Source organism: Gracilinanus agilis, chromosome 4 (genome assembly GCF_016433145.1).
Source record: "Gracilinanus agilis isolate LMUSP501 chromosome 4, AgileGrace, whole genome shotgun sequence".
Classification (NCBI taxonomy): Eukaryota; Metazoa; Chordata; class Mammalia; order Didelphimorphia; family Didelphidae; genus Gracilinanus; species Gracilinanus agilis.
The window spans coordinates 168,788,468-168,814,249 of record NC_058133.1 but is presented as its reverse complement, the minus strand read 5'-3'; the positions used below and the strand labels follow the sequence as shown (position 1 = coordinate 168,814,249).

Here is a 25,782-nt window from a genome sequence, read left to right as displayed (position 1 = left end):
AAACTCCCCAAAACAACAGCTGACTGAGCACACTATGCATCACAGAGGGAAAAGTTCTTTTCCTCCAGAGGTTTGCTGATCCAGCTGCCGAAACCCATGTCCTTCAGACCTTTTATGAAGTAGTGCTTGGCCACCTGGTAGTCCCGGGCAGCTTCCTTGGCCTCATTGTAGGAAACGAGCCTCAGTAGGTCCTTGCGGTTCTGGTGGGCACACAGTTGCTGAAACAGGCTGAACATGCTCCTCTTAGACAGACGTGACACATCGAGTCTTGGTCTATAAAAACAGTAATATTTTGCACATTAGCGCCCGAAAGGGTCAGTTGTGGACTTAAAGATGACACTTTTCCCTACTTCCACCAGGACAAACCCTTACCCATCCACTTTGCCTTTGGTGCCGTCCAGGACCTCGATTTCAGTTCTATCGCTCACACACCAGTTGACACTGGACTCCTTGGTTTTCCCAGTCTGCCTTGTGGAATCGTATATACTAACCCTGCCCACCTGTGGAAATCCAGGGGAAATAAGTCAAAAGTGGATGCAAAAGTCCTAGGGACCCTTGAGATTCAGGGAAAGAGGAAGTGATCTCATAAACTAGGAATCAGTTAAGCTAAGGCTGAGCAGACTCCCAGGAACTTAACCTGTTTTCAAATAAATTCCATAATGCCATTTTGCCCCAAGGAAGATTGAAAGGTCCATGAGGATAAAAGGTTATTTCCTCCTAACTCCCTCAAAAATAGTTGGTTTTCATTGCTCACAGGGCTGTTTTAAAGGGAGGTAAAAGTAATAGCACCTTAGGATGGTTAACAGTATATGGAGGCTTTAGTCCTTCTCGGAATGCACTTTCCTCTTTGAACATACGGCAGCAGATTGCCCGTGTCAGATGACCCTGGCTGTACAAGTAACCTAAATAACGAGGAAAATAGGAACACATATGGATCAAGAAACCGACTAATCAAATATTTACTAAATGCTAGCAAATAGAATTTTTTTGCTCTGGCCAGTCTTAATAGGCAGGTGGGGGCCAGGACCTAAAACAGACACACCTAGGCAGGAGGGCACTTTTCTTGCAAAGGGCCCAGCTGCCTCGTTGTTGCACATCCCCTAGCACAAGCTTGGATTAATAAAATATTACCCACCACAAAGGCACTGCAGAGTCAAAGACTATGGAGTATAAAGAGACAATGACATTGCGTTTCTAACTACTACATTTCTTTAACTTATCTTGGAGGAATGTGGCAGGGCACGGCTTTATGTGGGCCCATTGCCCAGCTGCTTTAAAAGTTCAAAATGATTCTCTTACATCAGAAAGGGCACACAGAATCAATTAATAGGTCAATGAGTAAAGTACTCTCTGTAAATGGGAGGCCTCCCACTAATGCCAGACAATGCAGAATGCCATCTTCTGGGGCCCAGACACTACAAGCTCACACCAACCCCAAATCCCAAGCCAAATCCCTCACCAAGAGTGACTGAGCTGAGATAAATAGGCTGCAAGAAGTGGGAGAGCATTGCCCCCTGCAGGCCAAGCACATTCCAACGAAGAATCTTATCACTGCAAGACATTGTGCGCAGTCTTTCTCCATGCTGAATACCATCCCACGTTGGCAGGATGTCACTTGACTCCACTGGAATTGTACCTTCTCCTGTTAAAGACGAGAGAAAAATCTAAAGGCAACCATTTCAGTCCCTCTGATACAGCCCTACCCATCCCACGAATGGTATTTATGTCCTCCTAAACTCTAAGTTTCCAAAGGGCAGAGAGTATTGTCGGGATGAGGTCCATCATGTGTCTAGCCACCAAGCCAAGAGACTTGCCTTTGCTTAGGGCCATCCTCAAGACCACTGGAATCAAACCATTCTGAGGTTTCTTCCAACTACAAGATTCTGTGAGTCAATGCCACAGCTAAACACCCAGTTTTCTTTGTGCCTCCCCTCCTTGCCCTGACTCAGATCTCTCAACACTATCCCTCTACTCACTATCCATTCTTATTTATGTATTTCCCCCCCCCCCTCCCATTCCTTTCTACACTTTGCTCCAAGAAAACTTGAACCAGTTTACTTAAATTAATAAGGCTGCTTCTCTGGCTGACTTGTAGTATATTCAGTTTCCATTGTGTGAGCATCGTTTTCTCAGAACTACACACCTGTAATCACTGAAGAATAGAACTTGAGGGGAATGAGGAAGCATCTATGACTCACCATTTTCTACCTTGGTGCGAAGTTTGCCTTGTTTAGGGTTTTCAAAGAGCGGCTGGTGCTGTGTATCCACGTAGCCCTCTGGAGGATCACTGCAGGTCTTGTCGAAGAGAGCTCCATCTCCACAGGGGGCAGTGCTGAAATACAGAGGGGAGTTCTGCTAGACTTACTCAGGGCTGAGGCGCCATCTCAGTTTCTTAGGGGGACAAGATAGCTGGGGGACAGTGAGAAGAATACTTAGATTTATAGTCAGAAGACCAGGACCTGTACCCTTGTCCTGCCACTTATTAGCTAGGTCAGTGATGGGCAACCTTTTGAGCCTGGTGTGTCAAAATTCGCCAAAAAACCTGAGCATAACTCAGGAGGAATGTCACTTTGAGAAAAAAAAATCATAATCTTGTGATATTTACAGTTTAAATAACAAAAATGTATAATTGTAATATATAACTGTATTTAATAAACCAAAACAGGTAAATTAATATATACAGAATTGTAATCTATAGTGCACAGAGTGTCTATACTACACTACAGCAAATGTTTCATCCTCGGCATGTGGCCCCATACTTCTCTGTATGTGGCCACATGTCATCGAAAATGGCTACGTGTGCTGACACGCATGTCATAGGTTTGCCATCACCACGCTAGGTGATCCTGGGTAAATTACTTAAATCTGAGCCAGGTTCTTCACCTGTAAAATGGGGCTATTAAAACCTGACCTACTTTTTGCATGGGATGATGAGGATCAAATGTGATAATATGTAAAGGGCTTTAATATGAGCAATTTCTTCTTATTATTATGTTTGCCAAATCCAATATAGGAACATAAAAGTCACCTTTTAAAAAATTTGTAACTTAATTCCATGGGCAGGCTCAAAATACTCCCCTCATTGTAGAGAAATCTGCAAGAGTATGAGAATCCCAGAACTACAGGAACCAAAAATGCACCTTGGAATCACTGATTTTGGGATGGGTTGTGTGAGAGTTTGAATGAGTAACCATAAGGGTGCCCTAAACACATCAATGACTGAGTGTGGGGATCCATCTATGTATCTGAAATATAGATTCCCTACTACTAAGAAATAGCTTGATGTATGGAGTAACTCGGACAACATAGGCATCTGACTAATGACAGCAAACATCAGGGCAGCACTAAAGCTCAGAAAGCCCTTTACACAATGTCACCGGGAGGTAGAAGTTATTATTTCCATTGTAGAGAGGAGGAAAACTGAGGCTCAGTGCCTTATCCAGAGTCCCAGAACTAACAAGGGCTGAAGGTGAGCTATGAATCCATGCTGCTGTATCACCATGCTTGTGGCCTCTCATGTTGGTGAGCCTTCTCTAAGAACAAGGCAAAGTCAGATGAATAATAATAGCTAACTTTATCTAGGGCTTACTAAATGAATGACCAAGGGAGAGCCATACCAACCTGATGTAAAGATGGAAAGTCACATTCCTTTTTATTTGTAGCTTATTTCCATGGGCAAGCTCAAATATACTCTCTTTCCAAGAGATGGGACTATACTTCATTAACTCATGGTAGAGAAACCTATAAAAGAGAAGGAAGTTAAAGGGAGAGTCCCAATCCAGGGCCAGGTGCTTTTTCCTTCAGCTTCCACCTGATTTGTCTAGGACCCACAAGGAAGCATCTGCATACCCCAAACTTTTCAGTCTGCTCTCTAGCCATGCGAAGAACTTTAGAAGGCTAAGGAGGCAATGGGCAGAAACCACTTTAGACTAGAGTTTACAAAATGTGGTAAAACAGGACAAAGCCACTTGCTCTTTTTGGCTTGGACCCTAGAGACGCTCACTCCTTTAGTGGCTGAAGAGAAAAATCCTCTCTAAAACCACTGAAGACATTGCTGTTTCCAAAGTTGTGTTCCCTAATCATTCAATGATAGTGAAAAGGTGGCAGACACTGGCTGGCCTTTTTTATCATTCCCCACAAGAAGAGCCGAGTCTGACTCAATCTCATGTCCCCAAATACTAACAAGTCATTTTTGACTTCAAAAAAGGCAATGAAGGTGGCTTGGAAGGCTAAGAGGCCAGAGTATTTAGAAACACAGCCTGGGGGCTCTTAAGGCTGAAAAAGCAGAGTTAGAGGCCGAATTCCTTAAGATCAATTCAAACAGATCAGGGGCAGCAGTGGTCTGAGGACTCACTGTGCTACAAAAGGCTATTCCAGGCTTATATTCAAATTATAGTTTCAAAAGCTCAAAGCAATACTGTCAGGCTTGAAAGGGGATGATAAACAGACATGTGGTGCAATAGAGAGAGAGCTGAGTGACCCCTCTTTTATCCCATCACATTCTACCTTGTTTCAAACATGTGCATATGCTGTATTTCATCCTTCTCCCTTCCCCACTTTTAGATTATGAGCTCCTCAAAGGCAGGGGCTATACTGTTAAAAAACACAACAAATCCAACCAAAAAGACGGCTTATGGACATTTATTAGTGTTCTTTTTATACCCTTGCTCCCCATTCTTCTGTGTCATTCCTTATAATAGGTATTATTAATGAAAGAGGGGAGGGAGAAAGCAATTTTGCAAAACCAATTAAGAGGGACTGCTATGTGGCTCAGTGGATAGAGAGCCATATCTGGAGATGGAGTTTAGTTAGGTCCTGCTTGGGTTTAAATCTGACCTCAGATACTTCCTAGCTCTGTGACCATGGGCAAGTCACTTAACTCCCATTGCCTAGCTCTTTACCACTCTTTTGCCTTAGAACTGGGACTTAGAATAGATTCTAAGACTGAAGGTAAGAGGTTTAAAAAAAAACAAAAAACAGAAAAATAATCAGGACTTCACCATGTGAGTGGTCAAGCCAATGCCCCATACTCACAGATTCTCCCAGGCTGTCTCATATCACACAGTGCTGGCATGTGTTAACACAGGCCTGCTGAATTGATATCAAAGGAACAAAAGTACTCGGGGACTGGCGGTTTTTCCTTTAATCAACTTGCTGCTCTCTGGGTCACAGGAGGAAGGGCAAAATAGCAAAGGGCCGATCACTTGTGAGGCATTTTACTTCTCTGGTACTCACCTGATAAAGCCCCTCCGGGAGATGATTTCTGCATGGCAATCATTGACTGTCTCCCCCTTTAGACTCAACTCTTCTCCCTTTACACACCGATTCCCTATGGTTGAAGGAAAATCCAAAAGTGAAATACAAAGAGGCAGAGATTTACAACCTGAACATCAGAGACCGTCTAGTTCAAATCCTCACTTTATCGATGGAGAAAGGGAGGCCTAAAGATTTGAGATAATGCCTACTGGTGGCAAAGTTTGCAGAGCCAGGATTCAAACTCGGGTTTTCTAATGCCCAATCAGAGTTCTTTCCTCCTTTGAGAAAAATTGACTAAATATATATTCATAATGCTGAAACTTAAAAATGAATTTCAATGGTCAAAACATCCATAATAGCTAATCTTTTCCCAATCTATTTTTGTTTTGTAGTACATTTTTATGCAAATGAATTCATTTCTTTTGTCACTGACAATTTCATCTATTTAATTTTTCTTCACAACTGATAAATATCATTCCATTTCCTTAGAAAGTTATATCTGCCTAGGCATATGTATGCATTAAAAAAAAAATTGCCTATGGTCTGGCAGCAGTTCAAACAGGGGGCAGCTAGGTGGCACAGTAGATAGAGTGCTGGGTCTAAAATCAGAAGACTTATCTTCCCAAGTTTAGATCTGGTCTCACAGACTCTAGTTGTATGACCCGGGGCCAATCACTTCACCCTGTTTGCTTCAGTGTGTCCTCACCCATAAAATGAACTGGAGAAGGAAATGGCAAACCATTTTAACAAAATTCCAAAAGGGTCATAAAAATTTGGATGTGAATGAAAAAATGACTCAACAGTAACAGGATGAAATTTATTATATGATATAGATCTACATTGATATTCACTTCTCTCAAAACATTAAGCAATTTATCTTTTTACTAGCTAGTTTTTAATTTTCCTAGGCTTATCAAATATCTGTTTATTATTTGATCCTATTAGTGGACTAGTTTGTGCCACTGGTTTATTTTTCTAGTTTTTGCAGACTATTGTTTTATGCCATTTTTAAGTCTAGGAAGATAAGTCTAAATTTCTTTTGATACCACTCTCCCACCCCTATAAGCAACCTCTAATATTCTTGTTTGCTTTTGCACCAAAATTTCACTGAGATTGTATCCAGTTCTATAAAGAAACTCTTCAGTATTGTATTCAGTAGAGCACTGCATTTGTGATTACATTTAGTAAAATGATGGCAATTTCTATGTTGGTATGATCCATTTATAAACACTGAACTCTACAATTATTTACTTTTCTTTTATTGGTTAACACAATTTTAACATGTTCGTTAGGTCTTATGTGTCTAGGTAAATTAATTCTCAGATATTTATTTTGTTCTTTTCTTAAGTGGAAGTTTCTTTTATTAGTCTTTATTGGTAAATGTAAGAATATGAGTCAATTTTATGGATCTCTCATGCCCTACAACTTTAATAAATCCTTTGTCTCAAAAGTCATACCAGTTTCAAAAAAATTGATTACTTTAACTTCTTAATTACCTACATTAATTTAGTTATCCTTGTCTTATTGTGCCTACTAGCATTTTACTGTGTTGAATAAAAAATTTTTTCATGACTATTCTTTTTAATATTTCTAACAATTGATACTCTAATCTACTGAAGATGTTTTCTGAGTTTACTGCTACAATCATATGATTTTGTGTTTTTCTTCCTTAATGTTTCACATTATTCTTCCCTCCCTAAATTGTGGCATCTTTCCATTCTGAAAAAAATTCGCCGTCATGATAAATGACTTAATTTTTTTAAAAAACCCTTACCTTTGCATAAATGGAGATTTTGAATCCTTGGACTTCATCCCCCTAAGTCCCTCAGTTTTCCCAAAATTCCCTTTAATTTCTCCTCCACCTCCATGTTTGCATGGTCACATTATTGTTTTATAATTGTTTTATATTTTTGGCTGTAACTCCTCTTTCTCTTTTGCTCTGATGAGCAGGCTGAATACCTAGATCTCTTACTTTAGTTATTATTAATAAAACTTTAAATATAATATTTAGTTATTGGATATTAATTTTTAAATCCACATTATGGCAACCACGAAGGGATAGAATTCGCAAATATTTTTAAGAGAGACTTTCAGTTGTTTGTAAGTTTTTTCTCTGGCCATACCCACCCACCCCAAGGCCTGTCTCCCACCTCTGCTTGCAGTGACTAGATATGCTATGAAACCCTGCCATTCCAAGCTGCTTTTTTTTTTCCAAGACAGTGCCATATAAAAATCTTTCCACCAAATCCCTTCCCCCACCCCACATGGGTTTTCCAGCCTGTGATAGCCATTTTTTGAGCAGAAGTCTTAAGCTGGCCCTGGACTACTGGCTGAGAGAGACTTGCAACTGGGAAATTTTTTTTTCCACAGGAAGGGAACTTCTCTGCAGTTCTTTTGAGGGCAGAGAAACTAAATCAATAGATTTGAAGTAGAAGTTTTGGGGATTTTGTCTCTACCTTTGGGCCAGTTCTCTCATATGCCTCATATACCCTATTGTTCTCCAGCAAGATTTTGCTGTTTACTATAAACAAACCCCATTCAGTTTTTTTTTCCCTCTAGAGGACAAAATGCTATTGCAAAGCATGAGAGAATCTCTGTAGTCTGAATTCCTCCAGCTCATCAGTGCATACAGACTCTGCTTGATTTTCTTACTAGCAGTTTGTATCTTCATTGGTTATTTACCATCCTGCTTCCTTCACCTCAAGAAGAATATGCAGAAAGCTATTCTGTTTAAACTAGAAGCCAAACTGAAATATTTTGACAGTTTTGAAAGTCTCAAATGCTCAGTGCAGAATTCTCCCTCACTATGATGAAATTCAGAGCTCTGACAAATGAAAAGCAAATGGATGATAAATACTGAGTAGGAGAATGAATCTTGAAGATAGATGGGAGTTCATAGCTTGCTAACTATTTGAGTTTTATCTCCCCTTCCTAATAGAGAACAAATCTATTGGAATTGGTAAAAAGGGTTTTGACTGCATTGCTTGTTATTTGCTTATATTATTGTTTTTGAAAAATTTTTTAAGTTTATCTGTATTAATCTAATCAATATCTATTCTATTATATAATTCTTTATCTGTACCAGTTTCCTATGATTTTACTATACAACATATCATTATAAAAAGCCCATGAACATCTAACACAAAATTTTTTTTAAGTTGTAAAAAGCCCGTAAGTCTTATGTATCCTGGATTTGCCATCTTAACTATAGAGTTCACATGTTACTTATACAACCTTGGAGAATATAATGACTTAAGAATTTAAATTGAAATTTTATAAGGGGTATTTAGAAATGACTTTAGATACCTAGTACCTTCTGAATGGATGATAGGTTTTCATATTATAAAGAATGTTGTATTAAAACGTAGAGAACCAAAGAGAAGTTCCTACCAAAACTTTATATATAAAGCAGGAAGCCAAAAAGAGCTCGTGCATGCATATTTTAACTCTTTAATTTACTTTCAGAAGGAGCTAAATTCTTGGTGATGTTCTAGACCTCAAAAAGATTTTCCTGAGCAGTAGAGGTTTGTGTTTTTGCCAAGGTTGAAAGGATTGTTACATCTGTATAACTTGTGACAAATATCCATCAGTTCATAGATTTTTTTTTAAAACATCACACAGCAAGTGGCTATGTATAAACTCATGTAAATCCTATATAATATTGAGTTTGTTTGCTGTTGCCAATAACTGGGCTATTGTGAATTTTGGGAATTTGGTACTCTTGTTTTGTTTTTATATATCTGTTATTTTGTAAAAATCATTTGTACATTCACAGTGTATCATGGCCAATTTTAAAAAGGAAATGGATCTCATTTTTTGATGAGGAATTTTTGTATTCTACCTCCCCTTGGCTGACTCAGTGTGTCACTGATACTAAGTTATATATTTTTGATTTTTATTTAATTAATTAATTAATTTATCTATTTTTTTAAACCCTTGTACTTCGGTGTATTGTCTCATAGGTGGAAGATTGGTAAGGGTGGGCAGTGGGGGTCAAGTGACTTGCCCAGGGTCACACAGCTGGGAAGTGGCTGAGGCCGGGTTTGAACCTAGGACCTCCTGTCTCTAGGCCTGACTCTCACTCCACTGAGCTACCCAGCTGCCCCTATTTTTGATTTTTAAAACATTTCTTCTTATTGTTTTTTCCTTGTATTTGCAATATAGTATTTGAGTGCTTTTAAGTACATATAAACAATATTAATCTTTTTTTAAATTTACAGTAACATAAGTTTAAAAATACATTTGCTCTAATATTAATGCATACCCAAAAAAGCTTTAAACTGCAGAATGCTATTGATTGTTTAAATATTATAGGACTTTGCGTAATGATTATGCCTGATTTTAGAAGAAGAAAATATAAAAAAAGCCACTGCACAGTGCTAAAGAAGCACAAAGCCAACTCGCATAGTGCAAATCGAGCACAAGGTCAAAGAGACCAACCAATCCCACTAGGACTGATATAATTTTGAGCCAAGACAAGAGGACTTGAACTTGTTTGGGGTTTGAGGTTGTGGTGCTTAACATATGTTAAGATGCAAGACTTCCTCTGAACTACATTCTATCCAAGTACCTCATCCTGGCTCCCATTCTGGCTCCTATAATCTAATCCTTTTTTTCTGTCTTTTATAAGTGTGGCAAACTTTCTGTAGTCCTGGCTACTAATTGGGTAAGTGCATAATTACTTAAATCACTTTAATTGGGCCCTGATTCAAGGACCTGTTATAGTTTTATTTTTCCTTTACTTAGATTTTTTAGACATAAGACTTTGACTTTTTTATTTCATCCACAAGTTATTTTTTATCTTTTATGTGGATATTTTTTGTTTTTGATTTCTTTTGCAATTGATTCATATACCTTATAACTCCCCCATGTATTCCTGAGTGATTCCTGTCTGTTATTATTTTCCTCAAGATGGGGCCTTTGTTATTACTGTGAACTTTGATTTGAATTTAGGAAATTTTAGGATAAGAAATTTGCTACCTCCCAGAATCCAGACAACAAACCTGTTTGGAGAAGGCACCATGAAGATGATGAAGAGACCACACACTGCATCAAGAAGATCCATAGTTAACTTTAGGATATGAAATTGAACTATGGGGAGGTTGAAAGCATTTGTTTTGAATGTATACTATACTCTTCTGCCAAAGGGGACTGCCCTCAAATTGTTGTATGTATAAATGGGAGATTTTGAATCCTTGGACTTCATCCCCCATAAGTCCCTTAATTTTCCAAAAATTCCCTTTAATCTCTCTTGCGCCTCCACGTTTGCATGGTCATGTTTTTGTTTTATATTTTTGGCTGTAATTCCTCCCTCTTTCTCTTTTGCTCTGGCGAGCAGGCTGAATACCTAGATATTACTTTAGTTATTATTAATAAAACTTAATTAAATATATTTAGTTATTGGATATTAATTTTAAAATCCACACCTTCCACCTTGGAATCAATATTGATTCCAAGGCAGAAGAGTGGCAAGGGTTAGGCAATGGGGGTTAAGTGACTTGCTCAGGGTCACACAGCTAGGAAATGTCTTAAGGAAGATTTTAATCTAGGACCTCCCATCTCTAGGTCTGATTCCAAATCCAATGAGTCACCCATCTGCTCCTGAATGATTTTTTAATGTGCTAATATTTTGTGTTATTTTTATGTTAATAAGACTATCTTTCTAAAGACTTTAAAAAAACCTGCCTTTACCAGGTTTTTATAATTAAAGTTATCTATATCTGTTTCATAAAAAGAATTAGATAGTATATCACTTTTTTCAATTTTTAAAGTCTATATACGTCTAGAAATTACTTGTTTCTCAAAGATTAGACAAATAAATGATTAACTCCTCTGTGTGTTATTTGGAATTTTGGGGGGGTTCCATTTAGAGGTATCTTGGGGCTCATTTGAGCCTTAAGATATGTAGATATATGACAAACTTTCTGTGGACATTTTTGGGGACTTTGGAAACTATATTTCCCATGATTCCTCTTGTAAAAATGGAGGCAGACAGGAAGTGTGATGATGTAAGAGAAGGATATAAGACTCCTGGCATCATTGGAGCTGCTCTTTTGCTCCCTGAGCGCACTCTCAGGGGGATGTAGAAAAAATTAGGTAAGGTACTGAATGTAATGGCTGAGGCAGCAATTTGAAATTTTTACAGGTGCGTGGTCGATTTTATTCTACCAACATGGGCCTAAATAAAATATTAGTTATTCTCATAATATCAGCCTTTATCATTTTAAAAAATAACAGTTTGGCCAACCACGTGGTAAACGTGACTCTCAATTTTTCAGACAGCCTACCGAGAGCATTTAGAATCCTTCCCAGAGCCTCAGACTTGCTCTTTTTCCACTCTTGTTCTTCTCCCCAGCCTCGAGGCTGCTTTTCAGGGAATGTGGAAAATGGCTTTAAATGTGGCTGGGCTGCTAGTTCTTTTGCCCAGTGCCCAGCGTCTGGTCTTAACTTTTGCTAATCGCTCCTATCAAACATTGACCGCAAAAAAAAAAAAAAAAAAAAAAAAAAAAAAAAAAAAAAAAAAAAAAGACCACTCGAATACTATTTTTGACTCCTGAGAACTCCACTGCTTTTCCTGCTCCTGCCTGCTGCCGACTTCTGAGTCCCCGGCCTTTTCGAGTCTGATCCCAGAGACTGCTTCAGCCTCTACCGCTTCAGACTTGGAAAGTATGCAAAGACCCTTTTTTCTCTCATTTCACGCACCTGGGACTTTACCAGGAGTGTTTTCTCATAGACATTAATGACTTTTAACCTGAAAGGAACTTTTACCCCAATTGCCCTCCACATGGTTCTTTAGGCACCCCTCCCCCACAAGCCCTTCACATGGATCTCCAGACCTAAGCTTTTCTCTAGCTCAGCTAGGTTTACTCTTCAAACAGGCAACATGGCCTATTTCAAAACTATGGGGAAGAAATTCACCCCTGAATTATATATCCCTTAAACTCAGAGCAGAGCTTGGTTATAAGGACTTTGAATTGGACCAAAGGTGGACTTTAAAACCTCAGAACTGAATGGGTTTTATTTCTGTTTTAAAAAGACGCTGTTGACCCTGGGCAAGTCACTTGACCCCCATTGCCTACCCTTACCACTCTTCTGCCTTGGAACCAATACACAGTATTGACTCTAAGACGGAAGGTAAAGGTTTAGAAAAAAAAAAAAAAGACGCTGTATCTTACTGTACTTTGCTGATTAGTTTTGTGAATTAATTTTGACGTTTTTTTGTTGATTTTTCCGTTACACTGAATCATTTTATGCTAATGAAGTTTTGGCTGCTAGATTAATTCTGTTTATGATTTTACTGTAACTCCCAAATAGTGAACAAATCTATTAGACCTGGTGAAAGAGATTTTTGACTGTATAGCTTATTATGTTACTCATATTGTATTTCCAAATTTATTTAAGGTTTCATTTTTTTACTGTATCAAAACAATGCTGTTCTCTGTACCATTTATGAACATCTTACACATTTTAAAGTTGTAAATTGCCTTATGTATACTGGATTTGCCATCTCAACTATAGGAGCACATGTCGTAAGTTTTTATTCTATCTTGATAATTGTACACAACCTTGGAGATTTTGATGCCTTGAGAATTTAAATTTTAATTTTATAAGAGGTTTTAAATTTTACTTTAGATCCTAGTCCCTTCTGTATAAATGATAAGGTTTTATATATTTTATTGTGAAGTATTGTTGTCATATATATATATTTAAAACAGGAAGCCAGAAGAGCTTCTGTATGTGTGATGTTAGTCTCTATGTTTTAGCCTGCTTTTATCAGAAGGATCTAGAATTCTTAAGGATAATTTAGAACCAGAAGGTTTTTCTTTTTAAATCTGTTGTTTTTTTTTAGGCTCTGCCCCACAATTGCTATGGAGGCAGTAACAGAGTTTGTTGTTCTTAGCCAAAGTTTACTATACCTGTTGAATTTGTGACAAGTATACGATTTTTTAAAAATATCACAGCAAGTGATTATAATAATGGGTTGTTTATTATTGTTTTAAAATGTGTTATTAGAAATTATGGTACTTTATTTGAATGTGCATTGTGAATCTGCTATTTTGTAAAACCCATTTACACTCACAGTTCATGCAAAAGCTTAACAGGAAATGAATCTCATTTTGGGGTAAAAAAAACCTTTCACTAGTTCTAAGCTGTATATTTTTTGATTTTTAAAACAGTCTTATTTTTCTTCCTTACATGTGCAATGCAATATGTGTTCTTTTCTCTCGATTTATTATCCTTGAGAGCATGTATTTTTTCCACTAAATTTTAAATTTTCTTATTGCTTTTCCTTTTAATTTTTTTTAATTAGAGCAATTGATTTTTTTCCTTTTTTTTTTATCATTTGTACTATAAGTACATATATAATCATTGTTAATCCTTTTTTTGATTTTACAGTGATATAAGCTTAATGCAAATATATATTTGCTATAATATTAACGCATACCTGAGAAGCCTGAAACTGGTAACCTGCCAATTATTGGTAAATATTATGGGACTGTGATTTAATGCCTCTGTCTGATTCCGGGCGAAGGGAACATAAGAGCTGTTAAGAAGTGCTAAAGAGCCATGAGGTCATGGAGACTGACTGAGAATCTGCTAAGTGTCAAGGAGGACAAGGTCAAAAAGACCATACTAATACAGGTGGGATTGAGGAACTCCCACGCCAATACTAAGGACTTGAACTCAGTGTAAGACTCAAAGTTGCAATGCTTAAGACATAGGACTCTTCAAACTACACTGCCAGTAAAGCACCCAAGATTGGCTATCATTATGGCTCATTCCCTGAGGAGGTGCAGAAAAAGCCAGACCAGGGAAAGAAATGTTATTTCTCTTATATAGAGAATGGTAACTTTCTATAGTCAATGACTCCTGAATGGGTACTGCTTAAATCTTTTTTTTTTTAAACCCTTGTACTTCGGTGTATTGTCTCATAGGTGGAAGAGTGGTAAGGGTGGGCAATGGGGGTCAAGTGACTTGCCCAGAGTCACCCAGCTGGGAAGTGGCTGAGGCCGGGTTTGAACCCAGGACCTCCTGTCTCTAGGCCTGACTCTCAATCCACTGAGCTACCCAGCTGCTCCCTGCTTAAACCATTTTTATTGAGCCTTGATTCAAGGACCCATTAAAAGTTTTTTTTTTCCTTATATTTTTGCACATTTTACATTTCATTCACAAGTTAATTAATTATTCCCCTTTTATTTGAATTTTATTCTTTTTTTTATTATTTCTTTTGCCAATTGATTTCATACAACCCCGTGACGCATCCTTAGCTGACCTGATCTACCCTTTTCAGGGGAGAAATGTGTTATTTAGAATTTTCCTGAGGGGGGGGCGTTAAGTTTTAAAAAATTATAGCATCTGAATTAAAATCTATAATGTAAAAAAAAAATTTTTAAAAACTACTTTAGGAGTAATTTCAGGGGGGATAATGTATAATTCTCAGAAGGAAATGTATGTTTTATAATCTATAATATAAAGTTTAAATTCTTTTGAAAGTAATTTCAGGATAAGAAAATTGGCATCTCCCCAGAATCCAGACAACGAACCTGTTTGGTGAAGACACCATGAAGGTGCCTGAAGAGCCTTTGCTGGATCATGAAGATCAAAATTTGAACTTTGGGGTACAGTTGATTGAACTATGGAGAACTGAAAATGAGTTGAATGCATTTGTTTTCAAATGGACATTTTATGCCAATAGGGGACTGCCCCAAATTGGCTTTTTGTCAATGCGGCTAATTTTTACCCTCTTTTCTTTTATGCCCAAATTCTTGTAATTTAGAAGTTGACTATGTTTACAGATCCACCGAAAAAGACTAGTCTTTTTTCACCGTATCTAAGGTGGGAAATGTGTTATTTGGAATTTTGGGGGGTTCCATTTAGAGGTATCTTGGGGCTCATTTGAGCCTTAAGATATGTAGATATATGACAAACTTTCTGTGGACATTTTTGGGGACTTTGGAAACTACATTTCCCATGATTCCTCTTGTAAAAATGGAGGCAGACAGGAAGTGTGATGATGTAAGAGAAGGATATAAGACTCCTGGCATCATTGGAGCTGCTCTTTTGCTCCCTGAGCGCACTCTCAGGGGGATGTAGAAAAAATTAGGTAAGGTACTGAATGTAATGGCTGAGGCAGCAATTTGAAATTTTTACAGGTGCGTGGTCGATTTTATTCTACCAGCATGGGCCTAAATAAAATATTAGTTATCCTCATAATATCAGCCTTTATCATTTTTAAAAACAACATCTGGAATAAGTGGCCAGGGTATTATTATAATTAGCATTTAAAGATTTTATTTATTTCTTCCCCTGAAATTATATTAATTTAAAAAATTGATAATAAATCCTTAAATTAGTGCGTATTGCTACAATATACCAATATTTTATATTTCTTTTGTATTTGTGATTATTCTTATCACTTCTAATTTCAGTGACTTTTATGTTCTCTCCTCTTGATGCAGGTCACTAATGGTTTGTCAATTTATTGGTCTTTTAGAGAAACTAGTTCTTGGTTTAATTTACTAAATATTTTCTTTACCTTCTACTCTTAATTTTTAATACTGTTCTTTCTCTACTTTTATTTGGCCTATTATTTTATTCCTTTTGTAACGTCTTCAGGTACAGATGTAATTCAACTAGTCTCTTTTCTTTGTTAAAACACCCAATGTTATAAACTCACCTCTAAGACCTGCTTCAGCTATATTCTTTAGATTTTGTTAAGTGGTATCAATATTATCGTCTGTCTTTTAAATACCATATTCCTGTTTTTCTAACTTCTTCTTTATCCCAGTAATTGTTTCATGAACTATTTTTTGGCTTTCATGTAATTCCTAAATTGAGAGATAGATGCCCTTACCTTGTGAGGTGGGGTGTGGGGGGGTGGTGGCCTTCTTGCTGCCCACCTCTAGTCAGAGGATGAAGCTCTAAGAGGATGCTGCTGAAAGCTGAAGTGGCTCTGACTGGCCACTGTGGTAGTGGACTCTGATTACCTCCCCAGCTTGGTATCCCTCTATGTCATTCCTCCCTCTTTGTCCTGACCCTTCTCCTGTGCCATGGCACAGGTGTTTAAGATACTCTAATTCCTTTTTAGGCTCTACATTTTTAGCAGCTGTAATTCCTGTTCCCTTTACATATTTCTTCACCTGCCTGATACAGGGGATTCCAGAAGGCACAAGTAGCTGCTGAATCCCTTTGAGTTTTTTTTCTCTTGCCTCCCCCTCCCCACAAGAGCATTTTGGCAGTTCTGTGTTCACTGGTTTGAGTTCAGTCTAATATCCTCTTAGAAGAGTCCAGTTGTAAATTCTTTAAGACAAAATCATGAGGGGAAGGGAGCAGGAATACTTTTTTTGGGTTCGACAGCAGGATACTTAACTAGCCTGGATAAGTAGAAAAGAAAGCATTATATCATGGAAATTACACTGAATTTGGCATTAAAGACTAGATCAAATCCTCACTCTGCCAAATATGTGACCCTGAGCAAGTCACTTATTTATTACTTTGTGGGTCTTGAATTCCTCACTTGCAAAAGGAAGGGGATGGACTTGATCTCTAAGGAACCTTCTAAAACTCTAAATCCTATTACTTGTGATACTAAATGAAGCAAGAGTTCTTTCTCCCCAAGTTGGGAGAGCTTATGCTACTAAAGATAGACAGGTTTTTCTTTGAAAGGGAAGACTATCCAACAGCAAAAAGGAAGAAAGAAATCTTGAACTGAATGAGATATGAAAGGCCAAGAAGGATGGCAGATGGCAGGGTGCTGTTAAAGAGTAATCATTTGAGGGCAAAGGGGTGCAGGCTGCACATACCTGTCCCGAAGCTGACCACAAGGCCCAGATCGTCATCGCTTTTCTTCATGATGATGGCGGCCAGGATCTTGCGGCCAAGCAGGCTATGTTGGATGGGTGCGGTGAGAGAGCTGAAGCACTGGTGGCTCAGCATGGCCACCTGATCATGGAGGGTGCTGCCAGATAGAGGAAGCTGCAAGACATGAGGCCGGTCAGGATTGGAGGTGGGTGGGGTGTGGGAGATTCTGCCCTATTCGAATGCCTCCACCTTTAGGCCAAGACAGAAGGAGGAGCACTTTGGAACTAGCTTTTTGATTCTCTTAACTAAGGTGAGAAGAAAGGAATAATGCAGATAGTACATGATTTTAAAAAAAGAAAAAAGAATCACTGTTGCCCTCTCCTTTTCCCCTTCCTCAGCCCCCTAATATTTAACTTCTAAATTATATTTCATTTAAGGTAGTCATTACAATCACAGAGGCTGCCATATAAAATGCTGCTTGTTTAATCTGCAGCTACACAATTCATATGTGGATCACCAGGTGATTCCTTAGGCCTCACAGGACAGTCCCTGGGCCAGGACAGGTTCCTTAGGAAGGCCAAACAAGCACAGGAAATGCCTGGCCCCATTGCTGTGGTTACCTCTGAAATGCCCACGCCTGCGGTGCGCCTTGCCCTCTCTGTCTCCCCAATGAGGACACGCAGGGCTGCATCAGCCGCCTCTTGTTTGCCCTGCTTCTTGCTGTGAGCGCTGACAGCTGGGAACCAGCGACCTCCAACTTTTGCTTGGTAAATGAACCTTTAGGATTAGAAACAGGTGCTAAAAGGCATCATCAAACTTGGAGGGAAAGTCCTACAAAGGGGCAGCCTTTTAAAGTTCAGTCCCATGATTCCATCAGGATCACCTCCAGGGGGTGGACAGGTGGCAGTTCAAGTTTCTGAGGGCAGGGAGAGGATGAGGGACTTTCTCAGGGTCACAAAACTATTATGTTGGAACCAAGACTTGAACTCAGGTCTTCCTGACTCCAAGTCTAACACTCTATCCACTAGAGCAGTGATGGGCAAAATACAGCCCACACGCCAGATGTGGCCCCCTAATATGTTCTATCAAGCCCCAAAACATTATTCCTAATCTGACAAACACAATGAGTAGGACACGAAAGAGCTGCCTTAGAAACAGACTGACAGATGAGCATTTCCTTTCCTTTGTCCCCCCTCTTTAAAAAGTTTGCCCATCACTGTCTAGGCAGGTGAAGACTACTCCCCAAACTACAGAATACTCACTTGGGCTCATGGGGTGGTCCAGATTGATCTACCAATTTGAATTCAGCAGCAAAGCCATTGGACCGGGCATATTCAAACAGGCCGCTGATAGGGTTGGCATTTAGGTATTTGATGAGATCCCCAATCTTCTTGGCCTTGCCTGGTGTAGCTTCTCCCAGGCCAGCAAGGGGTGCAGGAGGATCATTAAAGTAGTCGATGCTTGGCTAGAAGAAAACCAAACAAAGGAGACTCATCAATGCTGGCAGATCTTGACAGGGAAACACAAACCCACTGAAGGACTGAACAGTTTTGAAGTATATACTTGCTTGGTCCAAGGGGTCAGGCTAGAATCTCCACAGAGAGCCTTCACAGCTACCTCAGCTGCCATCTGCTTTGCTGCTTTCTTGCTATTGGCCATCATGGTTGGAAATGTCTGACTCCCCATCTTTACACAGTATTTAAACCTGGCATGGGATATAGTTCATTGGGAAAAGAATCAAAACATTTTTGAAAGAAGAAATAAAGTTTAGGCCTCTTGAGTCTGTCAGGACCACTAGTTTCCTTCACTTAAATGCCACTGAAGTTTAAGAACTAACTTTTTCCATCTACAGGTCTAATTTATGTTCTGGCTCTAGAGACAAGTGTTTTTTCTTACTAGGCAGGGGTCCATTTTGTTTCCTCTGGCTCTAGTACCAATGACCTCTATGGCCTGGCCTGTTATCAGCCTCTTATTTTCTCTCCCACTGACAATACCACCAAGACCTCTCATTTTGCCCTTCCCCATTCTGAGAAGGACCTCCTAAATGAGTGAAGCAATTTTTCACTGGAAGGATATGAGAAAAGTTTTCTTCACCATTCTAAGAAGCCAAGGTAAAGATGTGGCTATTCTCTGCCTGGAGCTAGCTAGGAAATGCATGCTGGAAGCCCCAACCCCAATCTCCAAGAACAATGTGACCTACTTGGGGTCATGGGCTGGCCCTTCCTGGGATATGAGGAGGAATTCACAGGTGCTCCCATTCTTTTGCACATGCTCCATCAACACACTAATGGGGTTCTTCCCAAAAAGAAGACTTGAGGGGCTGATGGGACATGGCTCAGATTCTGCAGCTGAAGGCTATACAATGTAAGAAAAAGGAATAAGAACTTCAAAACTATAGTAACCAATACAAGATAGCCAAGTGAGAAAGGACATGGTCAAATGTTTGGATGCTTAAAATACAGTTAAAAAAAAAAAAAAGAAAGGCTAATCTGGAGGACCTTTATGCCAGGGGGATAGGTAGAGGCATTGCCTGAAAGGACAATGCAAAAGTATCTGCCCTGGAGAGGGACAAAAAGAAAGCTCCTGTGGAGGCTGAGCCCTTACCTGCTCTGGTTCTTCTTCCACGGGTGGAGGTAGCCCTTCTGAGGTTACCTCCTCTTGGGCTCCAGATTCTTGAAATAGGATCGTCATGGCTTTTGCAGCGGCATCTTGCCTGGCCAGCTTCTTGCTGCCAGCTTCTGCTGGAGGGAACCGTCGGCCACTGATCACAGCCTGGTATTTAAATCTTTGTGGAAAGTAATTAAATTTATGAATGCTCATCTGAGTTGACTCTCCTCCCTTCTTCTGTCTCTCCTGTCTCAGGAGTTTTGTTTTTTTTTATTTTATTTTTTGGAAGGGGGCATTCCTCTACATACATTTCATCACCTGGAAGTTCTCTAAGAAAATGGCATTTCTTGATTTGTGGGTGAAGATGGAATTGGGGTCATGGGAAACCTAGTCCTGAGCTAGATGTTAGGATACTGGCATTCTTTCAGTAGCTAAGCACGACAACCAGAACGAACACTGAATATGAAGCACGAAAACTTGGGCTTGAATGCCACATTTTGCAGCTAGTTATCTGTGACACCTAGGATAAGACACTTAACCTCTATGGGGAATTAAGACTAGATAATCTCTAAAAAAAAGTCTCTCTCAACTCTAAAATTCTATGATCTCCTGAACTTGTGACCAGAGGTGACTCTGGAATTGTCTGCAGCAGAGATAATCCCATGTCTCTGAAGAGCCTGAAAACAGACAAGATGGTTCAAAGGAGCCATGGAAAATATAACATAGGATCATATCTCTAGAGCTAGTTTAAGCCCATCTTTTTAAGTTTAGGGCCCAGCTAAGTTACAAGATCACATGGAGAGTATCAGGTAGGATTTGAACCCAAGTCCTTAGCTCCAGAGCCTTTCACAATGCTAGTTCTGCTCCCCACATCTTTTAGGGTTCTTTTCAGGCCCTAAAATGAAGCTACTATCTTCTGTAGCCAAGACCATGATCACCACACACCATCTGGGTCCTAGATACATAGGATCAGGAAGGCTGAATGATCTCTTTTTTAGTCTCTGAGGCACTAGGATGCACCACCTGACTCCACAGTATTAAGCCTGAAATCCCCAGTGGCTTCCCATGAGATCTTAAAGCACATGTGCAGTGCATCAGCAGTCCTCAGAATTAGTTTAGACTGCATCTCTTTCCAAGGTGACAGAATTAGTCTGTAGTGGGCCCCAGCTGATATGGTGGTAGACAGCTATTTAACTTTCTGCTAGAGCCAAGATTTTCTTTTTAAAAAGTCAATTTTCCAGTCTCTTATGCCTCTTGACATACATGAACATGTCATTAACATTCCTTAAAAATGAAACCCAATGAGAGTTCAACCGTGAACCCTAGAGTTGCCTTAATTTTTAGTGGCTTTAGGGATGAGGTAATGAAAAGAAAAGAAGGAAAGGCTACTTTTCCCTGACTTTTTGGTATTTTGGCCAGATTACTGCTATATTGTCTAGAAAAGAGATTTTTTTCTCTTGAGGGAAAACAGTACTCTTTTCAATCCTAAACTTACCTGAAATTATCAATATAGGGATCAAAAATCCTGTCTGAAGGGGTCAACCAGGTAGCACAGAGGATAGAATGCCAGGCCTGAAGTCAGGAAAACCTTAGTTCAAATCTGGCCTCAGACACTTAACCCCCATTTAGCCCTTACTGCTCTTTTGCCTTAGAACCAATGTACCATATTGATTCTAAAACAGAAGGTAAAGGTTAAAAAAAAATTCTGTCTGGGAACACACCAAGGTCTGTACAGCAGCCTCTGCTGCTTCAGTCTCCCTCTGCCACAAAACCCTCCCATTCTTCTCTAGGTCCATGTATCTGACTCTTCCACCTCCCACCCCCATCAGCCATTTCATTCACTCACCCTAAGAATCTTTTCAGGGTAGGAACTATACCAAAGGTTCTGTCAAAGTAGCCTCTGAGAGGTTTTTCAATTTTACATTTAAGAGGCAAATCTATTTTTAGTAGATTAAATGCAGCAGGAAGGACTAAGTTCCCCATTTGTGTAAAAGAGGTAGGTAAAGACAGAATTGCTGAGATGGGCATAACTAGGGCACATTTTGCTTAATGCCTGGATACTTGACTTTTCTGGACATGGACCTGGCAGAAGGGTGGATTTTGGACCTGCTGATATATAGCAGCACCATTCATATTAACTATATTCCTCTCATCCTTTAAATGATGATAGTTTTTATTAGAACAAAGCACATATGCCCAAGCTTGGTTTGGGGCATTAATATGGCCAGCTTGCCATCATGTATGGCCTTAGGAGTCAGGAAAATAAATGTAACCTAATAATTTCTAAATAAGCTTAATGTTGACCAACAGACACAACTTTTTGATCATAGAAGTTGACCCAAGACTTATTTCTCCTCAATCTCTGGTATAAGGGGCTAACTGGCAATGAAATGGCTAAAAGAAAAAAAAGGAGTGGGAAAAGGCATGGGAAAAATTAAAAGACCATAATACCTGAACCAGAATTTGGCTCACTTGAACCATAATCAAGGGTTGAATATGAGTAAGGGCCCAAGTTTCATTCTACTAAAATTATGTAGCTAGGTAATCCAATGGATTGAGCACTTTAAATGAAGTTAAGACTCTGAGTTCAAATCCAACCTCCAAGGATTACTAGCTGTGTGACCATGAGCATATCCCTTAACTTCTAACTGCTTTAGATTTGTCATCTGTAAAATGGGAATAATGGCACCTAGCTCCTGAGGTTATTGTAAAGATAAAAAGAGATGGGGAAAATGTCTCACAAATGTTAAGAGTGCTACATAAATGCTAGCCATTATTTATACATGTATTGTCTCTTACCGGGGTTCGTGTGATGGGCCACTTTGCTCTAAGAGTGTGAACTCACAGGTCTGGCAGGTGAACTGAGCATATTCTAACAGTCCACTGATTGGGTTCTTTTGTCGGCAAGCTGTTAGTTTCTTGATAGCTGTGAACTGTGATGAGGCACCAACACGGGCCATATAGTTGGGTAGATCCATTATGGTGTGCAGATCATCTCCCTGCTTAATGCTATTTAAGTCATCTGGGATGTCATCTGTAGCCCACTGACCATTTTCAAACCTCAGGTCCGAGGGGTCATTGTCTTGAACTAGGGGCTCTTCAAACAACCCTGGGATGGCTACATTGCCATCCTCTGTTGGCCTTGATGGAGGCCGATGCCCGTTCTCAACATTTTCCTCATCGTTCCTAGTGATGGGTCTGGTGGTGATACCTAAGCTACCTGGCTCAACCCCAATATCTTTCTGGGTCATAGGGTGGCCTCCTGGGATATTTTCATTTTTTTTAAGTTGCATTCTCTCTCGCTTTTTGACTGTCAATGACCACTTGGGAGGAGTGAATCCTTCCCTTCGAACATCTCCCTGCCTTTCCAAGTCAAAGAGTAAGGTATTTATATCTCGAGCCTTAGCAAGACCAATGTTTTTGGCCAAGTTCAGGGCAGAGGAATCTGGAACATCAAATAAGTAGGCACAGATTTTCTCCTTGATTTCAGCCATGTTGACAAAAGCAAATGGATCTGAGTCCGGTATGAAATTTTTGTCTTTCAAGTTTGAACTGGAGTTTCTCCTTAGACCCCTTTTGACACTTTCTTGTCTTCCAACTTGGTTAGATTTCTTCCAGGAATGGAAAGGTGGTATGATTCTCCAGTTAGGGGGTATTGCTTCTTCCCTTTGTAGCTTCCCCTGCTTCAGCAGATGGTACAAAACTCGATTTACTTCTTTCTTTTGGACCCCAAGCCTCCTGGCAAGGTCATACACTGTAGCACTTTGCCCTTCCCCAAGTTCCCCTAAAAGTTTCAAAATACTTTGCTCCTGATCTCGACTGATAGATAACTGTTGGAAATGAGAGGTAAGCTTAGATACACCTTGCCTTGATGGGGGTGCTCTGCTTCTTGAGGAATGTGAGCCTTTCCAGGGGGAGGGACTGCTATGAGGTGGCCTTGTGATATTCCAATCTTCAGGTTGCTTCACACCACCAGGTGGTCCTGTATACCTTGTTTTCTCTTTGGTCAGAGAAGATGATGTTTGCTCTCTGATCAGTGGCACTTCTAGGATCTGTCCCTTCAGGAACTCTATCTGCTGAGTTCGGAATTTTTCGGGATAGAATCCCTGTCCCTGCTTGGGCTTGCCGTTATCATAGCCTTGTAACTGATGGTTACGATATCTGTCGAGGGAACACCCCTGTAGGATAAGAGGATGGTGAAAAAAGGGCAGATTAGGAGGGCAGCGGTGAGACTGTGTGTGTGCCTGACACCAGCCTCTGCCTGAAGCAGCACCCCTGTTCCTAGTGTGCTGCTGGAATGCAAGTAAGATTCTGGGCTTTTGTGTCCCACTTGATAGACAGCTGGGATTGATTCGCCCACCTCACAGTTGCTGCACAGAGGCCTGCCAAAGGGAAAACAGAGAGCATGGGGAAGAGAGAGGTAGAGAATATAAAAATGGGAGTTCAGATATGAATCCCATTCCCAAAACAATGCGGTTCTGGCATGAAAATAAAGGCTTTAACAAAAGGCTGAGGCCCTACTGCCATGAGGCTTCGGTATGGTAAAGAGGCCATGACATACATCAGTTTCACCAAAACCACCGAAGTTCCCCATGGACTAGTGGGGACTGCATTCTAAAATTATAAATGAAAGGTAATCATCAGCCATTAAACACCAATAGAAAATGTATCCTTCTTTCCATACCCATTAGCCTTTATTATTGAAGCAGATGTATACTTTCAGGCTTACTTTCTAGATGTTTTGGCAGCATATATTGCTACTACCCATTCCTGGGAATAGAGGTCTGAGAACAAGTCTCCCTGGTTAGAAAACAGTCATTTACACCAGATTACAGAGCTCCCAGCCTCACTTTAAATTCCCAGAGGGCTGAATAATAGTTCTCCAGATATAAGCTATTTACTACATTTAGTGAATTTTGGAAGTAAGACATTTCAAGATGGAAAAGCTCAATTTTGTAACTAAGTACTTTCCAGTATGCAAAAAAATCTAAAAACAAAACTACTACTTTCAAAGGGGGGAAAAAACTGTTTGACTATACATATGATCAGAGTGAAGGCAGGAAAGAAGGAAATCAATGATACTTTATTCTTGAACCCCTAGACATCTTTATATTCACGCTGCCTATTTTATTATAGGGCTCTGTTAAGAATTTACTTTAAATCCTGGCTTTTTAACCTCTTCCCCCCCCACCCCAACAAAAAGCCTTTATCTTCTGTCATAGAATTGATACTAAGTATCGGTTCCAAGGCAGAAAAGCAGTAAAGGCTAGGCAACTGGGGTTAAGTGACTTGCCCAGGGTCATACTGCTAAGAAGTGTCTGAAGTCACATTTGAACCCCAGAACTTCCTGTCTCTAGGCTAGGCTTTCTATCCACTGAGCCAACTAGCTGCTCTTAAACCCTGGCTTGTTAAAAATTGTATTTTAAAAAACAAATTTAGGATTATGTAATGTGTCCGTGGACCTTAACCAAATCACCTTATATCTCAGGGCCTCACTTTCTTTATCTGTAAAATGATGCATCAGTCTTTTAAATGAAATTGTCAGAAGATATCTAAAAAAATTCTCCCAACTCATAAAAAAATGCCCTAAATCCTAAACTCCATTCTGGGTCTCAGTGTCAATTGTTAAATGAGGAAGTTGGATTATGCAGCCACTAAAGTGCCTGCCAGCTCCAAAGTTCAGATTCTAAAATTCTATGAATCTTTAATCACTTGTTTCAAAGCTGTTCAACAGTACTAGGACTCCATGGTATAAAGGAGAATCAATTCTTTCTCTAAACTCCGGATCTTTTTGTGAAGAAGGGCTACTTTTTATTTCCCCTAAATCTTGGGACGGGGTGTACAGACTTAGTAAATGACTGATTGCTGAATGGTGAGGGGGGCATAATTACCAGTATGACTCCCTTGGCTTCTAGAAGGTATGAACAGGGTGGTGGCAGCAACACCACCGCCATAGACATTCTAAAGTAGATCCCAAAGTATTGGCTGGAGCTGCTACATTCTAAATCCTCACATTTGAGTCTCACATTAGATCCAAGACAGTCATGGGGCTCCTGCAGAAGTTAGTTAATAATCAGAAACTGCCCTTACCTGAAGTTTGTCCATACCGATGAGCAT

The 25,782-nt window shown here is 39.6% G+C and overlaps 1 protein-coding gene across 3 annotated transcripts; it reads right to left on the bottom strand.

Moving 5' to 3' along the window:
• ADAR (adenosine deaminase RNA specific) lies at positions 1-25,782 on the bottom strand. 3 transcript variants are annotated; one of them, XM_044676790.1, is made up of 15 exons: positions 25,756-25,782; positions 22,465-23,843; positions 19,663-19,843; positions 19,259-19,413; positions 18,622-18,763; positions 18,321-18,523; positions 17,679-17,835; positions 17,061-17,232; positions 5,236-5,329; positions 3,622-3,741; positions 2,199-2,332; positions 1,460-1,642; positions 790-902; positions 373-500; positions 1-273 (listed from the first exon to the last, which is right to left on the bottom strand). In XM_044676790.1, exons 1-15 carry the CDS (start codon positions 25,780-25,782, stop codon positions 33-35), a joined length of 3,429 nt encoding a protein of 1,142 aa, XP_044532725.1. In that variant the 3' UTR covers positions 1-32. The 3 variants fall into 3 exon arrangements, with proteins under 3 accessions (XP_044532725.1, XP_044532726.1, XP_044532727.1); XM_044676791.1 differs by lacking the exon at positions 25,756-25,782 and having other exon boundaries at positions 17,598-17,835; positions 22,465-23,744; XM_044676792.1 differs by lacking the exon at positions 25,756-25,782 and having other exon boundaries at positions 18,321-18,454; positions 22,465-23,744.